Source organism: Lepisma saccharinum, chromosome 16 (assembly GCF_977018435.1).
Source record: "Lepisma saccharinum chromosome 16, izLepSacc3.1, whole genome shotgun sequence".
Taxonomy (NCBI): Eukaryota; Metazoa; Arthropoda; class Insecta; order Zygentoma; family Lepismatidae; genus Lepisma; species Lepisma saccharinum.
Window position 1 is genome coordinate 30641308 of NC_139244.1, and position 27927 is coordinate 30669234.

General features: G+C 37.3%; 1 protein-coding gene across 1 annotated transcript; it reads left to right on the forward strand.

Annotated features, from left to right (window-relative positions):
* Positions 1-5330: 5330 nt before the first annotated feature.
* Positions 5331-27827, forward strand: Rpt2 (26S proteasome regulatory subunit Rpt2). The gene is made up of 9 exons (XM_083137919.1): positions 5331-5463; positions 9979-10129; positions 12666-12790; positions 14546-14731; positions 15134-15233; positions 15986-16200; positions 19107-19304; positions 20389-20598; positions 27518-27827. Exons 1-9 carry the CDS (start codon positions 5461-5463, stop codon positions 27650-27652), a joined length of 1323 nt encoding a protein of 440 aa, XP_082994045.1. The 5' UTR covers positions 5331-5460; the 3' UTR covers positions 27653-27827.
* The last annotated feature ends 100 nt before the right edge of the window (positions 27828-27927 follow it).

Genomic DNA, 27927 nt, shown 5'->3' on the forward strand with positions numbered 1-27927 from the left:
GCTACAGCCCATGAAGAGCCTTAGTAATGTAGCTATTTTATGTGGTGTCACGAACTAGTACAGTGGACTCACTATCTTCGGTTTTGTGCCTAGTGAAACTGTTTCAGCTTTCACAGTTTGTTACATCTTGATCTCTACACATGTGAGGTGTCTCACATTTTTCGTACAGGTAACAATGTTCGATAACATGATTTCAAAATCATGCTCTTTTAGTCTTTTCCTAAGTGTTGTACAGTCAGAGAAAGTAGTTCTTGGGCCACGAGACCTACGATATCATAACATCTTAGAGCCTGTTGTCTATGCAACCCAAATAACAAAATTGTCACTTAGGTATTCCTGGTGAACTTGGCTTCTCGGGAACGATTGAATAGCTATTGACAGCAGCGTGAGTCATACCCCCAGGCCCAGCCATAACAAACAACAGCTGGTTGCAGTGAGACCAGCAGAAAAAGTTTCAGGAATTGGTTTCTTAACAACAGCTACTCGTAAGGATATGTTCTCTTTACTGATATTAGAGTCATTGTCAAGAAAGTTCACTGAAATTGTGGTTTTCATCGAATCATCATCGCGCAACAGAATGTCAACCCAGAAGTCCTTGAAAAAGATTGGAGTTAAAAACAACTACTTGACAAATGATAAAACGAATCGATATTCATTAGTCCCAACTTAGAATTTTGTGTAAGGCATGGATCATCATGTCCTATTATCCATTTCATAGCTTCATTAATTATCCTCATCGCCTTTGTTGACGCAAGTGCTAGAAAAGCAATATGAAATAAGCAAAATCAAGAAGTTACATTTTCATCGATTTCACGCGGCGATAGACAAAGTTTCATTAATCGGGAACCAAGGCCCTCCTCGTTCTGCTTCATTGTCATTTTCCCTCCACTTTGCCTGGCGCGATTAACCTGATGTTGATTAATGCAACATTAATTAAAATAACCAACCAACGAAACAATACACAAAGTGCACCAAAGCGGCGCATATTATGAATAGGTAAACTGTGATATTATGCTAATTTAGAATTTAGTAATAAAATGGGAATTTTGGGGCGTTCAGTTAAGTGGCTGCACATCCATTACGTTATCGCGATATCATCAAATTGTACGAAGCGTGTCTACACCTACGTAAAGTGCCAGTCCCCGTGATGGAATATTTAGCGCAAAGCCAGGGCTTTAAGATCAAATTTGTTTTGTTATTGTTTTTATTAGTAATTTTCTCAGTTTTCTTCCTCTGAAGTTAAATTATTCATGACAACGATTTATGATTACATTAAACACATGAATGAACATACACAATGGACCCATTTTGGTCGGAACTCGAACTCGGAACCTTGTTCGGCAAGAAATACAAATATCCATAAGGCATGAGTGTTTCATTGGAGATGTTCCTCTACTTCCGTCATTTTATCACTAATATATTTCTTTAATATACAATAATAAATCACAACTACCTAAAAATAAATATTATTTTGCATTTTCACGTGCACATGTTTTTTTACGGTTAGAGTGTGAACTGGCACCTGTTTATTTAGATTGTTCATTATGTTTCGTGTGTAGTTAAAGATAGGGAAAATGCTTGTGGATCGATTAGGGCAATAAGAATTCCGTCCGTGACGGAGTGGTTAGCACAGTGTGCTACGATGTCTGATGTCCTGGGTTCGAATACCGTCGTGCGTATGGGTGTTCTTTGTGAGTGCCCCTTCATCAATTCTATTATATCACTCATCCTCGTCGTCGCGATTAGTAAAAGGTGAAAGGAAAACGACACTAAATAAGAAAATAAAAAGAGGTTATAAGAAGCATTCTTATTTCCGGACGTGTCCTAGATTTTAGATTTGTGTCTGGGCTCCGGAAGAATTTGAAAGAAATCACAAATGTCTTATACGTATTTTGGGCATCACGTAACTTCCAATTAGATGGAGAAACAGAAAATCTGAGGGAAGTCTGAGATAACGTGGTTCCTTGAAGAAGTATGCTTAAATCAAAGAGTGTGCATGGTTGCTACTGGATATTCGGAAAAACAATTACAATCCCAGCTCAGAAATTACTTCCCGATTTTCTAGATCCGGAAAAGTCCAGATATATGTATAAAAATGCTTACTTTGTGAAGTTTTATCGATACAATAAGTGTCGGTAATTTGTTCGAAGTAACAAGTTTCATTCCAGAAATTACATAAACAGTCCTTATTGGATTGATTGATTTGGTGTTTTAAGTCCACTTTATGCACAGTAAGGCTAATCGGGACTGGACCTACAGTTTTATAGTGGGATCTGAACCGCTATGTGCCTCCACCGGGTATCGAACCCGGGACCCCTTGATTACAAGGCAATGACGCTACCACTGCGCCATCTGTGGGGCCCTCAGTCCTTATTGGTAAAACAAGGCACAAAATTCTGTTTTTTTTTCAGTGTATAGCAGTTTTTTACATTTCAATAAACAAGAACTTCCAGACTTTGTTTACGAAATTGTGAACTTTTTCCTTCCCGAATTCATGGATTGTTTTCCCTTCCTGGCCCCGTCTCGACGAAAAACGTTCTGTCTTGCATACACAAGTTGAAATCACGTACGGCTGTGCTATTAATTAGCAGTTGAAGAATTTTTAAATCAACCGTTCACTTCAATATTAATTTTTGAGCTGAAGATGTGTCATATTCTCGTTATATGTTAAGATGTTCTAGTAACCTATTATATTTACTGGAAATGCGATCGTGTCCAACATTTGGAGACAATTTGTCCTACTTTCCGCTGAAGAGTGATCTGATAGCCCTATGTGTGATAAGAACGGTTTTTACTCAATTTCTGATATAATTTATTCCAGCATTTCCTTCAACTTCTATTACCTTGTTATTACCTTAAATGATTACACAACTTTTCCTTCGTGCTCGACCTTTGGGTTCAGAAATGTTTACAACACCCCCATCTCCCGCATGTAAATAGCAGGAGGCAACAACACTCTGGAAGACCATAATGTATACAACTTGTTTACTACATATTGTAGAATGTTAGCTTGATATAACTGTGGATTGGAACGAACGAAATAAAACACCTGTTTCATACGCACACTGGAACGAGCGCAGGCCTGCTGTGAGTCACTCCGGCAGTGAAGGTCACTGATCGAAGCAGTTGTTGCTTGCTTGCTACAAGCAGGCGCCTTATCTCTGCTCAAGGAAACACAGAAATGTTCGTTACTTTTTCTTTCGCCAGACTAATGGTGAACATTTACAGGAACGTAAGGAGTAGTATCGTATTTCATTGGAAGTATGTTTCGTGACGTATAAAAGATATCATAACAATATGTAAATCTCTTTTGTGGCCTACACTAAACTTATGTTAAAGTTTCATTGACATGTGAAAGCGGAAATTTAGAGATCCTTCTTCCTTACATTTCTAAAACACCGAAGAGTGGGGTGAACGTGAAACTACTTATTGTTCGCAACACCGATATGTATTATACAAATGGTCTCTAATAAAAAACCCTATTACATCACAGGAAGTGATTTTAAGACAATTCTACCATGTATCCAACGTAACCAATATTCAGATTGATTCCAATCTTCTGTTTGGCTTTTTTTGTGTCGCATTTTTATCTCTTGCGATAATCGCGACGATGAAGATGATGCGTAATGATGCGAATGCAATGCTACATCTAAGCCTCGACAGGTTTCGAACCTGGATCCTCTGGCTTTGTAGAGAGTTACGGTGATTTTTATTTTTATTTTCATTTGGTATTTAAGTCCACTTTATGCACAAAAAGGCTAATCGAGACTGCTTCTACAACTTAAAGTGGGATCCGAACCACTATGTGTCTCCACCGGGTATCGAACCGGGGACTCCTTGATTACAATGCGACTCCGCTACTACTGCGCCATGGGGAAGGCTAAGAGAGAGAGAGAGAGAGAGAGAGAGAGGGAAAGAGAGAGAGAGAGAGAGAGAGAGATTTACGGTGACTACGGTAATGAAGAATTGAAAGTAGCAGAACGACTAAGCTATTCTTTAGTCAATGAATATTATGAATGTCAGTTCAAATTGAAAAAAAAAATAATACGAAATTTCCAGAGTGCGTTATAAATCGTAATTTTTCTCTTTCCACACATTATTTTGCTACTAGATAATTGCATGCTAAGATGTAGAAAATGCTACATTTTCAGTGTGTCGAATTGAGATTTATTTCTGAGAATGGAGTATTGGGAAAAGGATCACCTCACATGTTTAGATGATACCCTCCCACCACACACACACACACACACACACAAAGGATAACGTCTATTGTTCTTATATCGAAATATAACATGTATAAATTGTGTCAAGAAGAATTGGAGCCTATTCACATCCCTACGGAATTTGGAAGAAAGCCCACGTAGAGATTGGGAAGTTCTGTTCCGACAAAATCGGGATGTATGTAATATAGTAAATTAAAAAGCAAAGTGCTACCTTGTGCTTTGCACCAAGCCGTTAAGGCGTATAGGGGGTGTGGGGTTAGGGCGCCAAGATTTCTTCATCAGGCCGAAGGTGGGGATGATGTGATCAGCACCACGCCCCTGGCCGCCTTAACCCCCCACCCCAGTTTCCTCCAGGTACCCACTTTATACGAAGCTGGGTGGGTACCAGAGCAGCTTGAACAGATGGACAAAATTCCGATTCTCCCCCGTCGGTGATCGATGCCAGATCTCTCGCATGATATTAAAACGCCCTAACGATTGAGCTACTGCGGCACATATAGTGTAGTAGCCTATATAATTAAGGCAAGAATTGTTTAAGTGTTTCGTTCAACGTTTTTAGGCGAATCCTTTTCGGAGATATAACGTGTAGCTCTTGTCGGTTGTGCGACCTGGCTTGAGAAAAGGCGATTTTCTGACGAACAACATTCAACCTGACAGGTCACGTGACTTTCCTACATTCCCTGTGCCTGTTGGCTTTTGCATGAAAGACGAGTTGCTCTTGAAACAGACAGAATCACCCGATCACCTAAAGGTGCAATGTGTGTTGCCTACCCTTCCGGCATTATTTACTGCCATTGAAGTCTTATGGGGAAGAACTTTTTTCCACCACTGTACGACGAACGGAGGCCTCCACGATGGCGTAGTGGTTATGCCGTTACGTTGTAATCAAGGTGTCTCGGACTCGATATCCGGTGGAGGCAAAAAGTTGTTCGGATCCCATATTCAACCGCAGGCGCCCAATACCGATTACTCTACTCTGTGCATAAGATCCAGAAAAGTCGAGAAATCATTTCCGGAAGTCGGGATCTTGAGGAATCAGGTTCAGTCCTAGCCCCACTCCCCCTCCGCCCTCCTACGTATCAGCTTAGTGTTAGGGAGAACGTAGTCTGTGGGAATACTATATTGATGTGTAGACCTGGCAACCGTGATCGAACATGTCAGAATAATCTGTGGAATATCGTTTCTTCGTTGTTTCACCGTGCAAGTAATGACTGGTGAATTCTAAAATTGGAGAAAAATGGTAAGTGAAGTAAATAAAGAGGAAGCATTTACTCTAATCGTGTATTTACAGAGGGTGTTTTTAAATGTGCAAACTCGAATTGCTTGAGTAATGGCCACTGCTGCTTCACATGTAGTAAATTGTCTTATCTGAAAGAACACCACTCATGTCAAATAAAAATACACGATTAACCCGTTATGCGTGACGCAGGACTGGTCAAATTTTATATTATAATGCCTATATTAGTGCACAAATTTAAAGGGAGGAACTAGTGATTTTCAACATTCCCGGTGACTTGCGAGCTCGGGGTAGTGAGTGTTACATCTAGTATGGTCCACCTTGGGATATGGAAATTACCTACATATTACAGTGAATTTTACCTGTACCTCGTAGAGTCTCCTTAAGGCGGTAACAGTTTAGTATATCGGAGACACATTTAAATCGAATATTTTGTGTTTCGAATGGTTCGTACTTACCAATTGTCTTTTCAAAACTTTTCGTCCAAAATGAAGTTTCTTCTAAGAAAGGGTGTTTTTAACTAGCGCGGAAGGAAATTTTTAGAGATATACGTGCTACGAAACTTACATTTTTGTAATATTAAAATTCCTTACCTATGTAATGTCATTGCGGTTTTTCAGGGCTTCCATCATGGATTCATTTTCCTTTTCTTCTTTTGAATGACTTGTGGATTATGTGTTTCATTCCCGGTAACGATAGTATAAGTCGGAGACGGATTTCTTAAAATTTACTGGAGAAAAGACGAGAAAGTACTTGAGGACTTTCGGTACTATTATCGTATGGGTGAAACACCTACGAATCATATATTTCGGACTTCTTTACATTGCTAACGTGTTGCGGAACATTTCTTAAGGCGAAATAATGCATTTCTAACTAAGATAATGTTTATTTTCTCTATTTACGAGTACTTACTGTTACTTGTTGTTTCGAATCTGTAACACATTATGGCCGTGATAGCATACTGGTTTAGGGGGCGTTCTGGGAGTGTTTTGTCGATTTATGCAGTGGTGCAACCTCGTTCACCGGAAAATATCTACTTTCGTGCCCCTATTTGAAATTATGCTAATACGTCGCATTTACGTGTAGAACTTGTAAAATAACCTTGCGATTTACCACGTTCATTGTCCATACACAGCAATTCGAAACCATCTTTCTTTCGCAATTCGGAACCATCTTTCTTTCGCAATTCGTTAATGCACTTCCTTTACGCACAACACTCTTGCAACCTTGAATATTGACGTCAGACGAGGAATGCCTACGTGGTTAGATTAGGCCTGTTAGGTTAGGTTCCATTAGCATAAATACAAATAAATAATATTTTCGCTAAGAGACGCGTTACCTTTGTATTGCCTAACATGAAAAAGGTCTCTCCTGTGACGTCAGAACACAATGTTGCTAGAGTATTGTGCGATAAGTGACACACCATCTTTCTTTCGAAATTGGTTAATGCTCTTCCTTTACGCACAACAATCTTGCAACCTTGAATATTGACGTCAGACGAGGAATGCCTACGTGGTTAGGTTAGGCCTGTTGGGTTAGGTTCCATTAGCATAGATACAAAGAAAAATTATTATTTTCGCTAAGAGACGCGTTAGCTTGTATTGCCTAACATGAAAAAGATCTTTCCTGTGACGTCAGAACACAATGTTGCTACAGTGTTGTGCAATAAGTGACACCCATTCGGGTCGGAACATCTTTCTTTCGTAATTCGTTAATTCTCTTCCTTTACGCACAACAATCTTGCAACCTTGAATATTGACGTCAGACGAGGAATGCCTACGTGGTTAGGTTAGGCCTGTTAGGTTAGGTTCCATTAGCATAAATACAAAGAAAAATTGTAAAAACAGCTCTCTCCTGTGACGTCGGAACACAATGTTGCTACAATGTTGTGCGATAAGTGACACCCATTCAGGAAAAATGGCTTGTTCCGAACTGGACAGGTGGTTCTAGTGAAAACACGGCGAGGCTGAAACACTGGCTACGGGGTTGCTTCGCCTTAACACACGGAACATTGCACTCTCATGCAAAAAGCAAATGGCGGGAGCAGAAACAGCGTGTCGGACAGAGATTTTCGCAGAAAACAAAACGCTTTCACATTAAAATGGATCAAATCTACATTCAGGAACTTCCAAAACGCTCAAGAAAATGATTTCCGTAAGTACTTTCTCCTGTAAATTTGAAGGAAATTTGAAGGAATCCGTTTCACCCATACGATAATGTTACCGGACTTTCTGAAGCCGGGGAAATTGTTTTTTCGAATCGTGCAACTTATTTGGCCTGTAAGTAAGGTATTTTTCGTCATTCATGCATCTTCGTTGTACGATAGCTCGTGCCGCCATTACCGTCGACTACGTGAATCAAATGTTCCATGCGTTCGATCATGTAACCCCCTGTCAGTGTAGTTTTTCAAGATGACGTGTGAGCGGTTTTTTTTTTTTTTTTTCAATTTAAGGTAAGACTAGTTTACGTCCTTATCCTAAGGAATACGTGTCATATATCGTTGGAAAGGTTATTTTATAAGGAATTCAACAACGTAAATCCCAAAGCGAGGAAAAATTTCCTGAAGGAGTGAATCGAGAAAAAACGATGTTGTCCGGATATGCGTAATTGAACGTACTGAGGAATTTTTTAGATGATGAAGCACATATTTAGGGGTGAAATGAGTGCTAATGGAACCTAACCTAACAGGCCTAACCTAACCTCGTAGGCATAACTCGACCCCGTGAATGGATAGTGGGGCTATCGTGAACAGAAAGTGTATAAAGAAAAAGGTACTTACCCGAAGAGATGCCGAGTGCCGCACCACGATCGCACACTGCGAACGCAAAGAAGCGATCACCATTTAGATAAGGACGTAAAGTAGAGTCTAGCCTCAATTTTCGCTTAAAAACCTTTTGTGAATAGTTTGTGCGGCATTTATCGGTTCATAAGTTTGGAAGCACTGCACATCAGCTGACGACACTGCATATCAGCTGACGACAGACAACGTGAGTCAAGATTTGCCCGCCGAATTAGCAACGACCAATAAATGATTATAATGTTAAAAATAACGCTTTTTTCATGGAAAAAAAGTGATCCCCAGCTTGAAAAATGTTCTGGTATGCATATGAGGTAAGTAGCAATGATTTCTATTTGAAAATAAAAGAGTTTAATGTGTCACCAGCTTATACTACTGTTACTTAATTCCCTTATGTTCGAGTGAATTGTCGAAAGATAGTGTTGGGCAGGTTCTAACATGCCTTTAAAGGGACTCTATAGAAAAAGGCGGGGCCACGGTAGTGGTAGGTCAATTACCCCAGGGGCATAGCCCTGAATCGGTGGGCAATTTTTATGGTTTAATCCTGAAAAAGCGACTGTTATATATCCATCCGTACGGGTGCGAGTGGCTGCTATGAAAACATGGCCGCAAGTAGACTTCCACCTTGCAACTTTAAACGGCTGTACACTCATAAATATTTGTTTCCACGATGCAGAATTTTGTTTTGAACAATTTGCAACCTAAAAAAAAAAAAATAAAAAAAAATGAAGGATTTCAGGATGGGCCCCTCCTTCATAATCCAAAAATAGGAGTGTGGTGTAAGATATTATTATTTGGACATGACCATTCATCAGGTGCTGACAATAGCATATGCTTAATTTCACCAGCAAAGAAAACACGTATTCAGTTAGTATTTACATGGTAGATAAATCCTCATGAAAAAGTGTTCTCAATGTTCGTGATCACTGATCTTATTCTTGACATGTTTTAACATCCATATTTCACACAAACATTTCAGGCTGTATAGGTGTTCAAAACAGTTATGAAAGACACTTCAAACAGTAAAAGAAACATAATTCCATACCCAGAGAATGAATAACTCTTCTTTTCAAGCAACTATCAACTGTACAGTATACATAAAGATTAGGGCTGAGCCAATATCAATACCGATGTATCGGTTGATATTTTTGCACTGATACTAACCGATACCATTGTTTTTGAGTTTCTAGAAGCGTGGCCAAAAACAAAATTTGTTCCCTTTCAAAGGTTTGTTCACCTTTTCCAACTTACCTTTGGCTTTGAAAAGTAAAAAAATAGTTGTGAATTTGTTAAATGAACCTGTACTCTTTTCCGTGAAGAGCAAGTACGTGAGACAAAGATCCTACGCAGATAAGACTCGCGGTCAAGTATCTTGCAATATTCATTAATAACTTTTAACATCATACAAATAATTATTAAAATAATCAACACAAATTACTCAATTTTCCATTTGTGTCAATAATGGGACAACTAATTTTTTAATACATACAGTGCATTACATTTTCCCCTTTCTCTGAAATCATTAAGGGCCTCCCCGATGGCACAGTGGTAGCGTCGCCGCCTTGTAATCAAGGGGTCCCGGGTTCGATACCCGGTGGAGGCACAAGTGGTTCGGATCCCACTTTAAACTGTAGGTCCAGTCCCGATTAGCCTTACTGTGCATAAAGTGGACTTAAAACACCAACTCTGAAATCATTAATAACTGATAAATTCTTCTTCAGGGACAAAACCAATCAGGTAGCGGAGGCTCAGGTGGAGACAAGAAGGATGATAAGGAAAAGAAAAAGAAGTATGAGCCTCCAATTCCTACTCGAGTTGGCAAAAAGAAGAGAAGGACTAAAGGGCCAGATGCTGCAATGAAGCTGCCTCAAGGTAACACATGTACTAGTTATAGTCAGTAACAGCACCATAAAAAATTTAGTGGAAAGATACTGTATAAAAATGAATATTTATTTTCTTGTTTGTTGGGGGGAGAAATGGTGGATCAATTGGTGGAAATCATCATCAACAAAAGATTAGTTTTAATGGAATTAGATAAAACCTTTATTTCCACGATGTGTAGAGACAAACTAATAAAAAAATAGAATGTTGTACTGAAAAGGTTTGGAAGCTCTGCTATGTAAACAGTGGACACTATTCTAGAAAACATCAAGTAATTTGCATTACTTTTACCTGTATAAATAAAAATTAGAACTTGCTTATCACTTAATCAAGTACTGATCAGATAGAACAGATGTTCAGTTGCATGTTAAAGGTCCTGAATTATATCTTTTTAAGGTATGTGTAAAAACAACTTGCTGTCATTTCACTTTAGGTTCTGATATTTTGTTTTATCAACCTCAGATTCATTTTAAATAGACATAAATGGACATTACTTTGATTTGATTTATGACACTTGTGAAACACAAAATGCAACTTTCTATTATCAAACCACTGTATAACTTGATTTACTTTAAAAGTAACTTATTAATAGAATAATGATAACATTTTCGCTATCTGGAGCAGAGGAAGTTCCTTTTTTGATGCATAAAAATGTGAATTTGGGTTTTCACATGACTTTACTATATTATAATACAGGGTGATCCGTTTGGGTATGGGTAAAATAAAACAATAGAAACGTAAATGTGATAGTAGGAAAGTTTTCGTGCGTGAAACATGGGAGTTTTGCTGTAGTGTGTTGGCAACAATGAAGTCTGATATCATTATTCTTAAAATGGCGTTTACGATCCAGCAACGGGCTAAATGTGTCCTTTGGTATGCTAAGTGTGAGAGTGTTACAGAAGTCCAACGGAAATTTCTGGGGTTTTGTTAGACACTCGATTCACAGAAACCCACAGATATTGACGATTTGAAACTCAAATTCACACAGGCTTTCGACAGAATCCCCCCAGAGATGTTACATGAGACGTGGAATGATTTGAATCACCGTTATGAGTTGTGCAGAGTTCGCAATGGAGGCCATGTAAAAAACTGAAAACTGTACCAAACTGTTAGTAGTGTATAAAGATAAAAACTACCACCTTGCAGTCTTTTGTATACAATATTTCAGGTAATCACATTTGACAAAAAAGATTTCAAATCCATTTTATTTTATCCATACCCAAATGGATCACCCTGTATATTTCATGTAAAAAACCTTGCAGTACAGAACAGATCAGTATGTGAGCTAGTACAAAACTATGTTAAAGTAAGGAGGGTGTCTATGAATAAATTGCTGATATTGAAATTAGAGGGAGATTTGCTTGTAAATGCAAGGAATGTAAGTTCCTAGAAGAGTACCAGGGCTGGTTGTTACACAATGACTGACTGCAATTATTGTGAACATGTAAATTGTTATTCTTTCATGAAATGGGAAGGGTTTTACATTCATTAGCTACACTTTCTCTCTCAGGAATTCTCTCACTGAATATGATTGAAAGTACATTTCAGGAAACTATAAAATTTGATGAAAGTGCATTGTTTAATTTGTTTTGAATTGCATAATAATGTTAAATTGTATTATTTAGCTTTCAGTTTTACCTTGTACCTATGATGATTTACATATTTGTAAGAATAAAATTACTTTCTTTCCTGATGACCAATATATACAGTGGCGTAGCAAGGGGTGGGTGAAATGGGCGACCGCCCGGGGCCTCACATCCCATGGAGTTGATACGCAAAATGTAATAAATAGAAGTTAGAAATATAGATCGAAAAAGGCTAATTTTTGCAGGAAATAAAATTGAAACATTCTGTTTTTATCTGGCTTTAAATTCTAGTTTAACGTTATAATTTGAATGAATACGTCCAATCAGAAATGTAACACAAATGCAGCAAGGTCCTAAGCCTAACAGAGCCCAAAAAAAAGGTTAAAATTATTGCCATATTTATCATGTGAAACATTTGAGAAAAAATTTTATGTGTATTCTTGGATATTTTCTTCTTTTGCCTTGCCTACAAATTTTTAAATGAGGAAGCAAAGAAAAACTAATTGAAAATAATATAGGTTATATTTATAGATTCGCAGTTTGTATTTTTTTTATAAAGTTTAGCATATTTAAAGATAGTTCAGTTATGTATTAGTGCCTCAAGAACATCTTTAAAAAGGTATTATTACTACTACTTTGGTTAAAGAAAATTCCAGCAGTGTTACAAGAATATACCTCTGTCAAGTGTAAATTTCTCTATGGCATATTATTAAATATAATTTTCGTGAGTAATTTATTATTACTATTAATATTTAAATGTGATAAAATTTGCTGACGTATCCTTGAAGATTTTCTATGGATTCAAATTGAGATTTCAAATGTAAAGTACGGATGGGGGCCTCGCATTCTAATCTTGCTCAGGGCCTCGCGATATGTTGCTACGCCACTGAATATAAATACAAAAATGTATAATACTTGGAATAAATATTGTTATGTTTCAGTTACTCCTCATACAAGATGTCGCTTAAAGTTGTTGAAAATGGACAGAATAAAAGACTTCTTGATGATGGAAGAGGAGTTTATCCAAAATCAGGAAAGGTTGAAGCCTCAGGAAGAGAAAAATGAGGTAAGTTTATCTGGTGAACTTTATAATGAATGCATATTACAATGGAACCCCAATTTTAAGTTTCAAAATTTTACCACATTATACATTTCATGTTGATGGTCCCAACATAGAAGAAGAATGTTATAAAAGATTCCACGATTTTATATTTTCGTGAATTTTAAGATTTTTCAGCTCCCCTGAAAAACGTAAATTCAAGGTTCCACTGTAATTATATGTATTATTATAAACACATTTTGAGGACCTAATACTGTGAGTACGATTGATAAAGTAATTTACTCATCATCTATTGTGTATACATTGTGCATTTAGTAATTTATTTGGCAAGAAAAATAATTTTATCTAATTTATATTTGTGGTCCTGTCATATGTTGTTACCCTGCCCCCGTGTCAGGGCAACAGTGTTTTTTTTCTTATTGAAATATTTATTAATATGTTAATTAATTGGGTAATCAAGTGTATAAACATATATATGTCTGATTAGTGTAAATCAATTTATTATGCATTTTTAGGTTCGTATTTTTCCATGTATAAACACCATGTAGCTATCTGTTCTTGCTTCGTGTTTCGAACGTTCAGAAGAAAGGCGGGCAGTTTAGCTGTTAAAAGATTAAAAATTTTGAAAGAAGGGCGGTTGGCAGCAGACACCAACCAAACATATATAAACTCCCAGATGAGAGTAGGGGAGGTCGGCTGTTGGAACTGAGACTTGGAAGGGAGAGGCTGTTTTTGCTTCGGTTAGCTAGGACCGGAGGACAGGTCTCCCGAAACGGATGTTGTAAGAGGTTGGATTGCCGGGCAAGCTAGTGCCTTGGTGTCCGATTTACAGGTAAAAAGGTAGTTTGTACTGGATGTTATTTTGAAGTAATTACGGTGCGCCGGGCAGCCTAGTGCCTTGTCACCGTGGAGGTTGAGAAATGTACACGTCGGGCGGCCTAGCGCCTGTTAAGACGTTTCTTGGAGTAACGCGAGTCTACCTTGTGACAAGCGTACTTCAGATGTAATTCATAAAATGTAAAGCATCCAGGTACAAACAATAGAGATTCCAACATCAAAAATTAGAGTTTTGGCCCGATAAATAATTAGAGAAATGAACGTTCGGAAACGACATGTATATACTTTAAATTTTTACGTTAATTAAACTATAGAAATTATCCAAAATTTCCGTTTTTAATTTCACACAAGCTGGACAAGGTAATTTATCCCCTATCGTAATAAAGGTTTCGCAAAGGTTATCCGTTGTCTCTTGTAGTTAATTATATAATTATGTTGACTTGTAGCAACCCACGTGCATTGTCGTACAAAGAAAGATACCCCTAGACAAATCAGAGCCGAGTACGAAGTGCACCGAACCTCGAGTGTGGATGTAAAGAGTGTGGGGGTCCAGGCAAGTAACAATGTTGTCTAAGGCATCAGGCTTTCATATGGGGATACAGGATGGGTGCTGGTTCAAGGGGGGGGGGGGGAGGGAGCCTAACAACAGTGTATGGGACTGGTGGCCACCCACAATCTTGAGGAATTTGGGGAGCTACAAAGGAGAAGCGTAACCCAGTCATGGAAACCTTCAACAGGGGGGAGGGGGGTGCTTGTCATGCTGACCACACATCACCCCCCCCCCCCCCATAACCGGTTCGATTACCGTCCGCCTCTGCTGAGGCATGTGGAAATGAACCTGGCAGTGGGTAGGTTCTTGGCCCTCAAGGACTTTTGCACCAGGTGTTAATTTATCTGAGAATTGTTTCTTTTTTCTTCTTTCAGGAGGAGAGATCGAAGGTGGATGATTTGAGAGGGACTCCAATGTCTGTTGGTACCCTAGAAGAAATAATAGATGATAACCATGCCATCGTATCTACATCTGTAGGCAGTGAGCATTACGTTAGCATTTTATCATTTGTCGATAAAGATCAGCTGGAACCTGGGTGTTCAGTGCTCCTTAATCACAAGGTGAGTTGTTGCTGAACTTAATTCTTTGGAAGTTTGTAACCAGTCATGATGGAAGTATTAAGCACTGTACCTGTAGTAGTTAAATTTGTTTTATTTTTTACGTATGTTACAAATACATGATCCATATGTTTGTACTTGAACCACACAAATACAACAGTGCATTTTTTTTTTTGAATGATCCATGCATGTATTTGAAACATTGAGTAAGTGTGCCATTCTTAATGTTAGCATTAGAGTATGCATTTTATTTTACTGCAGGATATTATGTTGCAATGTTGTTTGTAGATTATGTAGTTGCCGTTGAATGTTCATCATGTATTTCTGATTTATGTTAATAAGGAGGCAAGAATTAGTATGAGTATGCTGGATCACTTGTAAAAAAATGAATTTTTCTTTTTAAAGGTTCATGCTGTTGTGGGAGTTCTTTCAGATGACACAGATCCAATGGTAACTGTCATGAAGCTAGAAAAAGCTCCTCAAGAAACATATGCAGATATTGGAGGTAATTTTTATGTTTTTGTTTGCAACTGTTCTGCATTATTCATTTTGTCACCCACCATCCCTTTCTCCTTGTGACATGTTTCAGTTAAGGCATTTTCACGAATTTGAATCATCCCTATTATCCAAAAATGGCAGAAAAGTGATATAAAATAATCTAAATCAACTAGTCAGTGAATTTACATTGCAATCTTACTCTTAAATGCTACAAATGTTTCAATTTCTAAACTTTCTTATTTCTGCATGTTTTGTTTATTTGTTAATGTAGTGTCCTGTGTGCAAGTCAAAAATTGTGATGTGGTGTATTTATGATTTTATTTAATACCTTAGGAATGTTAACATTAAAAACAGTGGATTAGCACATGGGAATTTCTAACAGATAGATTTACAGCCAGCAAGTGATAATCCAGGTCATATGGATACATGAAATTATGAATATTTGAAGCTAATCTCTGGTGGATTGCTATACATTAAAGTTTATAAATATTGTGAACTACCTTGAATTGCTACCATTTTCAAGTTCCATTATGTGTAGGAATTGGTAAGGTATCAGAGCTGGCATCAGTCCAGCCCTTTGCTTGGTGTTAAAAGTAATTGAAAATTTTTAAGTTATGTTTCTGCCACTGTGTATCTACAGTAATATTATTTTTCATACCAAATCTCAATTTTCTCAAATGTTTTACTCAGATTTACACCAGGTTGTGTGCATCTTATTTTTTATCATTCGAAAAATGAAATGTGTTTATATTTGTATAGGTCTGGATACCCAAATCCAAGAGATCAAAGAATCCGTAGAGTTGCCTCTAACCCACCCTGAGTATTATGAGGAGATGGGTATAAAACCCCCTAAAGGCGTAATATTGTATGGCCCTCCAGGAACTGGAAAGACTTTGCTAGCAAAAGCTGTTGCTAATCAAACGTCTGCTACGTTTTTGAGGGTAGTTGGCTCGGAGCTTATTCAGAAGTATTTGGTAAGTTTTGATATGGTTATTTTAGAGTTAATGAAAGGTGTGAATTTCTTGAGAAACCCAAGATAATAAAGATAAAATATTCTAAACAGGTTCCCTCATCCTGACTTACAGAAATTGGAAGTCATGCACCTTGTGCCAAAAAGTAGGGAAACATCAATCTTTAGATTACAGAATGTAATATTAAGTTTCGAAGTTTGCATAAGGTGAAAAATATATATATTTCAGTCATATTTTTTCTGATGGTAAATGAACTATTAAAAATGAAGCTAACAATTTATTTGCCAACCTTACATTATCTGAAGTCTGAATTATCCTGTGCATTAGGCAGAATTCCTGAACCTTAAATAATTGTACTTAAATTCTGTGTCTTGTCAGTAACGTTCTTCACCATCATCCATGTTACCACATTAAAAAGAAATACTGTGAAAAAAAGAGATTCAAAACATACCTTGATGTTTGGAATAATGAACATTAACCTTCATCAGGAAACAATTGAGATGTCTTTCAGATAAAAATTTCATTGTAAAAGGATGAAAATGTTTACACACCACAATAAGGTACGTTTTAAGTCTCCCTTTTTTTTTAACATATCTGTCTTGTCAGACATGGAAACCACCTGTCTGAAAATCTTTTGGTGTCTCCTTACGTACAGTTCTCGTAGGTGATAGAAGCAGGGTTGCTACGTGACTGGAAAACCTGGAAAACAGGGAAAAGTCAGGGAATTTTGCATATTTTCTGGAATTTACGTGCATTTTGGAGTTGCAGGAGAACCAGTTATAAAATGAACGAACGGTTCATTTCCACTTCCGAATTCGGTTCTTGTGATTCCAGTCCCCCAAAAGATTCAGTTCAGAAACTTGTTCCACTCGTCATTATGACTTCTAGTCTGTTACGTACAAAATTATGGTTCCTTGCATTTCAATTCTATATTTATTCACTCTCTGCTCTAGGTTCTTGGATCCGTTCATTTTGCGACTCGTTCTTGTGACCCTGTTCAAGACCGGAATTTGGAGAGGTGTGAGATTTTTCCTTAGAGAACAAACTACTCAAGATGAAACCTACGCACCAGCTATCCTCAGATTTTTTTGCGGAAAAAATGTTGCTTTAGCTTTGTGTATGGTGAGGAAATTTTCTTTCTTCAAGAACACACCCGTTCGGAACCCGTTCTCTTTTGATACGTAAAGCGGAGCAGGTTGGTGTTCGGACAGTTTATTGGTTTTGGATCTGCAATAAAGCTTGAAGAGCAGAATTTCACGTAACTGGCTGTGGTTGACGTCACACTGGACGGGTGCGGACGCCGAGTAAAAACAAAGGGACTCACTATTTTGTTCCCCCCGTGAACCCATTCTGTGAATTTGAGTCCTTCGTTTGCGACCCGTTCAGAAGCAACCTGATCAATTAGTTCATTTGCTCCTTGTCGTAGTTTTTACATTGCAGAGATGTGTTACACCCGAGAAATTAGTGATTTTATGCAGCATCAGTGACGTCATTATTCGAATATGCACGTGTTTTGTGCATGTAGAACGAATTTATTTTTTTAAAAAAACTGGTGCGAAATAGAGGAATTAAACGTACGCTGGTCACACATCGTTGTAAGGTTAGGAATGTTGGTTTCATGCCGATAGTAATTTTACGTATTGTTTGCGTGTAGAATGAAATTATGCTGAAAAGTGGTGAAAATGAGCCCAAGTTCCTTTTGTTTTATTACGATTTCATTATGCTAGAAATGCAACTTTTACATGGTTCGATTTCGATGTATGTCTGTTAACACATACTGCGGAGTTTTAGCGATTTCTTAAGATTTTGTGAATATATGCTTTTGTGGTCAGGTTAGGAATGTCAGGTTTGGTTGTCTTAGAATTAAAAGAAAGACCCTGAATGCACTCTACTAAGGTTCCGATTTATTTCTACATTCATTCCCACTAGTTTACGATGTCAACCAGAGAATACCGTGGAAAGCGTGTATGATTGAGTAAGGTCATTTTGAAGGTTTTTTTTCAACATAAATAACTTTTTTCGAATCCAAATAGTGCTCATTATTTTAAGGAAGGTCCAAATTTTGTGTCACAATGATTGCCAAAATTTTATGATAATAGTCTTCCTGATAGGAAAATTTGAAGAAAAAAAATCATAAAACATTCGGAACTGTTAACTTTTAAAAGACAGATTTCGATGTTTTCCGTAATATAAAATTGGTTCCAGCATGTGGAAAACTCAAATAATGGAGATATTTGATTCCAAAGTATGGCCCGCGTATATATTTTTTTTTAGGTGTATGGTTGGTCACCGGCCCCATTCAAATTCTGAATTTTCATAACATGTACTATTTTCAATAAATTAAAAAATATAATCATTAAACTTATTGCATTTTCTAAAGGTACATGACCTAATTTTCTGTTGTTTCTCATTTGTATTGATATAGGCTAATTGAGGTTGTGTACAGGTTACATTGTAAAGCTTTGATATATGCCACATTTTTTTATTGATTTTTTTACACCACCTTAATTGTAATGACTTAGTGAAAATGGGGAAATACAATAGTTATTTATTTTTTCATTGAATAGCATTATATTAATCACTTTTTTTTCAGCTAATAACTGTGTATATCCATATTCATAATAATTAACGTGCCTGCATATTTAATTGAAAAACATGAGGTTCAAAAGCAAAAATCATGACAACAAACATGTCTGGAAAAATTTTATTTCTGGTCTGGAAAACCTGGAAAAGTCAGGGAATTTCATAATCAAAAAATCGTAGCTACCCTGTAGAAGGCAAAGGATATTAGCCAGGCAAATCTGTCTTAGTTTAGTATACATATTCTGAATGTACCTTGTGAAATCCTAATTTATAGGCTGCCTCACTGTTTTTCACAACATAAGTTCTGATTGTAATGTTCGTTTCAGGGAGATGGGCCGAAGTTAGTGAGAGAATTATTCCGAGTTGCAGAGGAGCATGCTCCGTCTATTGTTTTTATTGACGAAATTGATGCTGTTGGCACGAAAAGATATGATTCAAACTCAGGTGGTGAGAGGGAGATTCAAAGGACTATGTTGGAACTTTTGAACCAATTGGATGGCTTTGATTCAAGAGGAGATGTGAAGGTAGGTAGTTCGGAAACAAAACTGCGAATCATTTTGGAAACCAGAATCTTTCTTATTTGCATCTACCCACTCTGATGATTACCTAGTCACTTCTGTGATGCAAGCTTTCAAGGCAGTCTGAATTTTATGTATGAAAAAAGAAAATAATAATTAATGGCAGTTCACATCCAAAAAGTGAATTTAAAAGTGCTGTAAGTACTGTTACGGACACTTATGGATTGTAATGACATCATTAATAATCAGTGGTGTCATTACAAGCCAGAACTTCAGTGACCGTACAGCTGTGATTCACTGATTGTGTCGCTAATGTAAAATAAAAACCCCAACTTGCTGTGGCATATCAATCAATAGTTTGAAGATGTCGGGTTGGATATTTATGCTGGTATATGTACATATAGTTTCTGAGAGCTAACATCACAGTCATCTTCAGGGATTGAAGTGTAGAGCTAATGAACCACCTGATTGGCCCACTGTCTACACCAGAATCCCCCCCCCCCCCTGAAATACAGGGTTAGTGAAAATTATATTAATTAAATGGGACAAACCTGCCAGAAGAAAACAATCTATTACTGTTAACATAATTTTGATTAACCCTCTATAGGTATATAAAAAGAAACAAGCAAGTTGGCAAGGGCCTCTGCACCTCAACCTCTGAAGATGAGAGTGACATTTCCTCTTGAAATTATGGAAGCCTATTCAGAAAAGAAGATTATTTTATCATTCGCCACCAGAAAAACCTCTAGACGTACAAAGTTTTTAAAAAAAGTAAAAAAAAATAAGTATTTGATCAGCTTTTCAGGACAGCCATTTTAATCATAGTGGTTCCTATAAGTAAGGTGAGAAGCAATCATCAGATACATTGTTTCTATGCACTAAGTTTAACTTTCTGTAGATTATTATCTTGTGTCTAAAAACTTCTACCTGTGTAAATCACAGGTTAGGTCAATAACTTGGTAAGGGGGGTTTTCTCCTACCTTCTGCCAGATATTCCAAGTAAATGTGTACCTCGTTGCATATATTCTGCATGCAGGTCAAGATTATTCCTTTCTGTTCTGTTCAGTTAAGTGTTGTTCTCTCCTCATAGGTTGTCATGGCCACCAATAGGATTGAAACACTAGATCCAGCTTTGATTAGACCTGGTCGTATTGATAGGAAAATTGAATTTCCTCTGCCTGATGAGAAAACCAAAAGGCGAATATTTAATATTCACACATCCAGAATGACATTAGCTGAGGATGTAAATCTCCAAGAATTAATAATGTCCAAAGATGATCTCTCTGGTGCTGATATTAAGGTATGTGGATTTCCAAATGTACAATAAGTGTAGGTAACGGATGAGACAGCATATAAATGTGTCATTATGGTGAATTTAAAACATCAGACTTCTTGCAATTATTCATAGATAGTTTAAAACTAATTTAAACCACATTAATATATAAGATTTCGTACATGATATATTTCCTTTTACATAGAAGAAAGTTTGAAACAAACAAAAAATTATAAACTATACTGTCCAGCCGATACTTGATACTTAATCTACCTCTGACAAGAAATTAGAGAAACATCGTAGGAGATGTATTTCAGTGCATGCTTGTAGTGTATGTCAAAGACATTAAAACTGAGATCATTAAATCAGACTGTTGTCATAGCAGGTAAACCAAGATACAGTGAAACTCCGATTTTACATTCCCAGATTTTTCCTGTATTTTTAGTTTTTTAAGCGTGGTCCGCTAAAAAATGCAAAATCGAGTTTCCTCTTTATAAAGTGTCTTGTTAAAAGAGTAAGTGAACAATACAGATCCCCTTCGCCTACTCGTGAAAATAATTTAGCACACTCGAATTACTAGTATAATTAGTATCATTACGTAGACAAAATTGGGTATGAGTAATTGGGAGGGGTGATTGAGCTTATTTTGGATGTAAGGCCGAGGTGCATGCCCATAGAGTCTGACCACCAGACCACTGGTTCCATGTTTCGAACATCTGTCTCTGTGTGCACTATAACTTCTCATTGCTGTTGACTGCCTGGATAAACATGAATACAGAGTATCTGAGAGTGGAAATTATGCTGAACATTTAGTCTGGTGACCCAGTTGAATACAGTACTGTTGTAGAGCATAGAATGTCAGAATCAAAGTGACAAAATTTTGCAGTCTAATTAATTTATGTATGGGCAATGCCAGAATTTTTTTGTAGTTGATGCCAGGCCACTGACATAAAATTGAATAGTAGAAATAATAATAAAGAGATTATCATACACTATTATTATTACCATATCCATGGGATAAGACTCTTCTACTCAGTATACCAGATGAGGGAATATCAATCACAACCGGTTTTAGTTACTTTTCATATTTCATGCCATTAATTTACTGAAATTGATACACCTAGTTCAATAATTTTTTTTTGAGAATTAATCAGAAATTGTAGTCGTGCAGTTTATTGTATGGCCTATCTCCAGGGTGGCGACAGACCTGGAAAACCTGGAAAACCGGGAAAGGTCAGGGAATTTGAGGTGTCAAAAAAAGTCAGGGAAATGTCAGGGAATTTCGTCTTCATTGATTTTTTGGATTTTATTTATTTATTTATTTATTTATTTAAAGATATCATTACGGAACTCTGCACGGGAACAGGAAATCTCGTTCGTAAGTTTCGGCCGCAACTTTTAGGCCCCTTTTATGCGCAACACAACCACGGCGCCAGAAACCAGTGATGGCAGGAGGAGAGAGAAATTCCTCTCGCCCGGGCTTCTCGGCGGCAATTTTAAATTCGAACATTCTATGGAGAAAAAATTGTTATAACTCGGACACTATGGGAGCAATCTACTTCGGATAACTTTTGTTTTTACGCTAAAACATCAGAGCATGCAACCGTGTACAATTCAGACCACCGGACCAAGGAAGGGTGGCTCTGGGGGGCACGACTCCCGAATTTCAATGGAAAAAACATAAAAATCTGGAGTTTGCACCTTCTTCCCCCGCTATTTTGGGGAGAGGGGGCGAAATTTAGTATTATTTTCAAAGAATGGACATTTCTCAAGAGAACGTAACATGTTTCATGTTCTTGGGTGTCATACAAGTTAAATAATAAGCCAAAATGTGATTTTTTTTCTTTGCGAAAAATAGGTAATTTGCCTTTTTGGAGGAAAATTGTTATAACTCGGGCACTATGGGAGGAATCTACTTAGGATAAGTTTTGTTTTGCAGCTACAACATCAGAGCATGCAACCGTGTGCAATTCAGGTCGCCGAACCGTGGAAGGGGGTTTCGGTGGGCGCGACCTACGAATTTCAATGAAATAATCATAAAAATCTGAAGTTTGCCCCTCTTCTCCCGCTATTTTTGGGAGAGGGGGCGAATTTTAGTATTATCTTCAAAGAATGGACGTTTCCAAAGAGATTGAAACATGTTTCATGTTCCTGGGTGCCATACAAGTTGAATAATGAGCCAAAATGTGAATCTCTGTTCGGAAATGTGGCATGGATATGTTGTGGAAAGGGGGGGGGAGAGGGGAGAGATTGGTCATCAATATGAATTTACCAGGCTTGCTCCAGACCTGTGTCAGAGTTTCTACCCAAACATAAGAGTATGAAGGTCCAAAAAGCACATTCATTTCGTAATCAGCACCATGATACCATATGGTATCATCGGGCAGGTACGACCTTACTCTGGTGATACCATATTTTTTCTTGTCCGTATGGAAGTAGTAAGGGAACTTGTCAACAGATGGAGGGGATAAGAGCGGGTGGCGCCGTCCGATAGTTGTCTGACGTCGTAGTAAGGCATTTTGTTGGGCAAACTAAAGGAACATGGAAACAAATAGGTTCCATTGATACATACGATTTTTGTCGAATATCGCCACCCGACAAAGTATGTCACTACAACATGCGACAGAAATTGCATGGACTGCAACATCCAACAAAAATCGCATGCATAAACAAGAAGAGCTTTAGACTGCAAATATGCTGCTGGAATTTTATAACTCTTCTGCCTCACTTCACCTTATTTAATGTAGCAGTGCTTACGAAGGTTTTCTTTCATCATCTTGACGTATTACTGGTTTCGCACAAGCTAACATACGTTTACAATGGTATTGCACTATTCTTAGATATCAAGAAAAATGCAACCAAATGGGATATATATTGAATACTATCACGTAAAAGTTAAATATAAATCTGCATTGATGAACGTTATAAAAATTGGCAAGTGCATGCTCCCAAACTCAAATATACTGCAACACTAGTATTGCAATGAAATTAACGCCACTCTCTGTTCTGTCTGTTTAAACTCGTGAGAGATGGTCATTAATCTCTCACTGAGTAAGGTTAATGTCCAATATTATAAAATAAAATACTAATAATAAATACGTAAATATTTTAATATATTTACTCGAATCATTCCATCATAAAAGCAGATCACTTTCTTCAAGAATTGACTTTTCTCTGCCAGCCCTGCTAAATTTCCATCTACTGATTTATACGAGGGGTGGCAAGAAAGTAATTTCCAAATAGTAGCGACATTGATTTTTCGCAAACGCCAAAACCGTGAAAAATGGTAATTGCTGCGAAGTTATGTTTAGGATGTCTAGTGCAGTGATGTCTGGACACATTTTTCGCCCGTTCGAAAAATCAAAATAATGCGAATTGTTGGCGTTTCTAGTTTTTTTTAAAAGAAATCTCCTAAAACAATGAAAAATTCCATGAAATCCAACATTCTTGTCTTTTCTAGGCCATGTTTTTGTGTACATAGAACATGCAAGTTTTCCAACATTTTACTCAAGAGTAAACTATAGAGTTATACGTACATGGAATAATTCCGACAGCCACATTAAATCATGTATATCCCACGATCTTTTCAACTTCTATCAAAACCATTTGCATCACAGAACAAAGTGGCAGAGTTCTAACAGGAGATCGAGTGCGTATCTACCGTCACACGGGAGCCACATCTTCAGATTTGTCGCACGAGATATGTTTTGAATTACCAAGCTAAGTGCGCACCATCGACATTTGTCGAGCGAGTAATAATGGAGCCCAGCCGTTAGGGCATCTGGCTAATATGCGAGAGACCCGTGGTCGATCCCCTGCGGGGGAGAACCGGAATGTTTTCCACATACTCAAACTGTTCCGGTGCCCACCCAGCATCATATGAAGCTAGTACCTTGAGGAAACTTTGAGGGATAAAGGTAGCCAGGAGCGTGGTGCTGGTCACATCACCCCCACCTTCGGCCGTGATCAAGAAAGTGTGGGACCCTAACTCCACACCCCTATACACCTTCATGGAAAAGTGCAGGGGAGCACTTTACTTTTACTTCCTCAAAAATCTGTTCCAACATATCAAACTGTCACGAAAATATGTAGACCATGTGACCTACAATTTAAAATAATAGTTTAAAAGCACAATGGAGTATTAAGTTTCGGTATATTTGGCAGATAAATGTTCTAAAACAAAAACGCGAATTTTAGGAAACGTAACAGTAACAAGTCAAAAAAAGATAATGCCAATTGTTGGTGCCATAATATATCGGTATCTGTCACGTGAAATTGATTGATTTTAATATTTTGGATGCGTCGCCACTTATGGTCATTATGCACTCTTCAGTATATACGGGGAAAATTCCATTATCTAAAATCCTTACCTTAAAATTAAAAAAGGGGTATGGAAAATAACTCTCCCATAATAACTTTCAAGATATCAAACTCTCACGAAGAGGTGTAAGCCATGTGACTTACAATTTGAAACAGTAGTTTATAAACACCATGAAGGTATAATTTCAGATATTTTTCAGAAAATGCGCTAAAATGAAAATGTGATTTTGGGAAAAAATAACACCGTATAGTAAAAAATAAAAAATAAGAAAATACACCAATTTGAAAAAAATAACAAAATATCAAGGTCCCTACCAATTAGACATAAATAAAACAAGAAAATCAGTTGTAATTTATTGCATTAGTAACAGTGAGTCCTAACCTAATTTTCGGCATAATCAACACCGTTGTTCTGGCATTTGTCGTAGCATGGCACTAAATTTTGTATGCCCATGGTATATGTGTCTGACAGCAAAGACTGGAACTATCTCTACCGCAGTGTAGCTGTCAAATCCTTGCCCTGCCAGAAACTTCTTCAGTTAAACAAAGAGATGAAAGTCGGTACATTCAAGGCCAGGGCTGTACAGGGAGTGGTCCAAGATCTCTCACCTGAAGTGATGCAAAGGTCCCGTGTGTACTCAGCTGTATGGGGCTGTGCACATTCGATTGGCCTTCCGTGAATTGTCTGCACCATCGTCTGACCATACTATCACTCACGACGTCCGGTCTGCACACCTCACACGATTGCTGCTGGCTCTGTGCCAAATTCTGAATGTGCAATGTAGGCTACATCGCAGTCGGTGGGAGACTGTATGAGAGCTGCAATCTTTAACCTAGAACTGTCCTAAAACGGCTGCATTGCAACTGTACCAGATTACAGCTACATGCCACTTCTACCTGCCTACATGTGTGTGTGTCGTTTTCTGGCCACTGGTGCTGCGTATAGGCACCATTGGAGCTTTTTTCAGGATGCCCCTCGTATATGAACTTTTAGAAGCTTTTATTATTAGTGTGTTCCTGTTTTAATGTGTGGTTAGCTAAATCAGGTACCTATACAATGCAATTCTATAAATTCCTTGCGTTAAATTTCTACGAGACCTACATACCCTTTTCGTCAGCATTAATGGTATAACTGCATGTTGTCAGTTTCACAGTACTTCACTTGGATATACTGTACTGAAGCAGAAATCCCATTGATAATGTAAGGAAATATGACACTTTATTTTGTTTGATTCAATTGTTTCACTTATATGCAAGAGTTAAGTTGTTTGCTTTACAGAGAAGAGAGAAGTAGCTTTATGCATTGAAAAATGAGTCCGCACTCATGGTTCTTGCAAGCAGAGGGTTCCAAACCTCAGTGCAAATATCAACATATAATACCAAGAATGTATAAGGAGACTGATAAATTACAAAATGTATTTCTTAGTTAATCACTCTTCACCCTAATCTCATTTAGTCGCAACTTTAAAAATAATCAAGTATTTTATTTTAAACTTACTGCGTATGACAAAATTCCGCAATCCTTCCCTAGCTTGTGAATTGTAATAATTTTCCAAATTCACTATTTTGCCGTTTGAATTCAAATCATAGAGAATAGAGAAATTAAGTCAATTTCACAGAAGATAATATAGGTACTTAACAAAACCATACGTGGATCTGTATGAGTTTATTATTTCCATTTGCAAAAACATCGATTTAGTTTAGTTTGTAATTGTCAGGGGAAAATGTAAATTTTGTCCTGGAAAACCTGGAAAAGTCAGGGAATTTCAATTCTGCTTGTTTGTAGCCACCCTGATCTCATAAAAATCTTGTTTTTGGAATTTTGAAGAAACTTGGGATTATTTCTTCTGAGAATGAACTGATAGAATACGAAAACATGAAATTCTGAGCTGGATCCTGCATTTTGCACTAAAGTTTTTGAACTAACCCATTTTTTTCTTTGGTTATTCTGTTGGAACACTTTAGTAACTGAAATTTATTTCTCTTTATCAACTATCAAAATACCTATGTTGTACAAGATTGGAACATTCATATCTTGTAAAGTATGGCATTACTACAATTAGAACTTTGATTAATTTGACTGCAGATCATATTGCACAAAATTGCATTTTTAAATATCATTACAATCAGTGGCATGCCCAAGAGGGGATTGGTGGGGGGTCATAAACCCCCCACCCCTTGGTCCAGTATTCCTAAATTAAAGAACGTCAAAGGTAAGAAAAGTAGTCAAAATAAGGGCTGACTATCAGAAAAAGTGTACGTAACCCCTCCCTTTCGAAAATCCTGGGCATGCCACTGATTACAATAATTAGTTTTCAATTTCTTGGTTTCGCAACATGAATTCAACTACACAAACTGTTCTTTTTGCTTGAATAGCTAACAAATAAAACTTATGCCACTGTAAGATTAAAAATTTCAAGTCACTTTGAACTACGGCCCTTCCCGATAACATAGTGGTAACGTCATCACCTTGTAATCAGGGGGTCCTGGGTTCGATACCTAGTTGAGGTTTCGATTCCACTTTAAACTGTAGGTCCAGTCCTGAATAAAGTGGACTTAAAACAAAAACTCAAACTCACTTTCAACAATGATTCGTTATTTTTATACATCTTATTTCCCCATACAGGCAATCTGTACTGAAGCTGGACTGATGGCACTTCGTGAAAGAAGAATGAAAGTCACAAATGAAGATTTTCGTAAATCTAAAGAGAGTGTTCTGTACAGAAAGAAGGAAGGAACACCAGAAGGACTATACCTGTAATTTCTGCAAAACATTTTCAGTGCTGTTTCAAATATTACTATTTTTGGAGTTTGGGCTGTTCACCTAACATGAGCCTTTGCTGCTAAAGTTAATGATTTCATTGTTTCATAACTTTTATTATTTGTCAAAGTATTTATAGTATAATTAAACCGAATAAAGACTTCATAAATTACAATATTGTATTCATTCTGTAAATGTGGAACAGATTTTATTCAAACAAGGTCATTTTTAGTCTCTGACACTTCTGAGTTGTAATGATCCCATTGAAAGTCAAA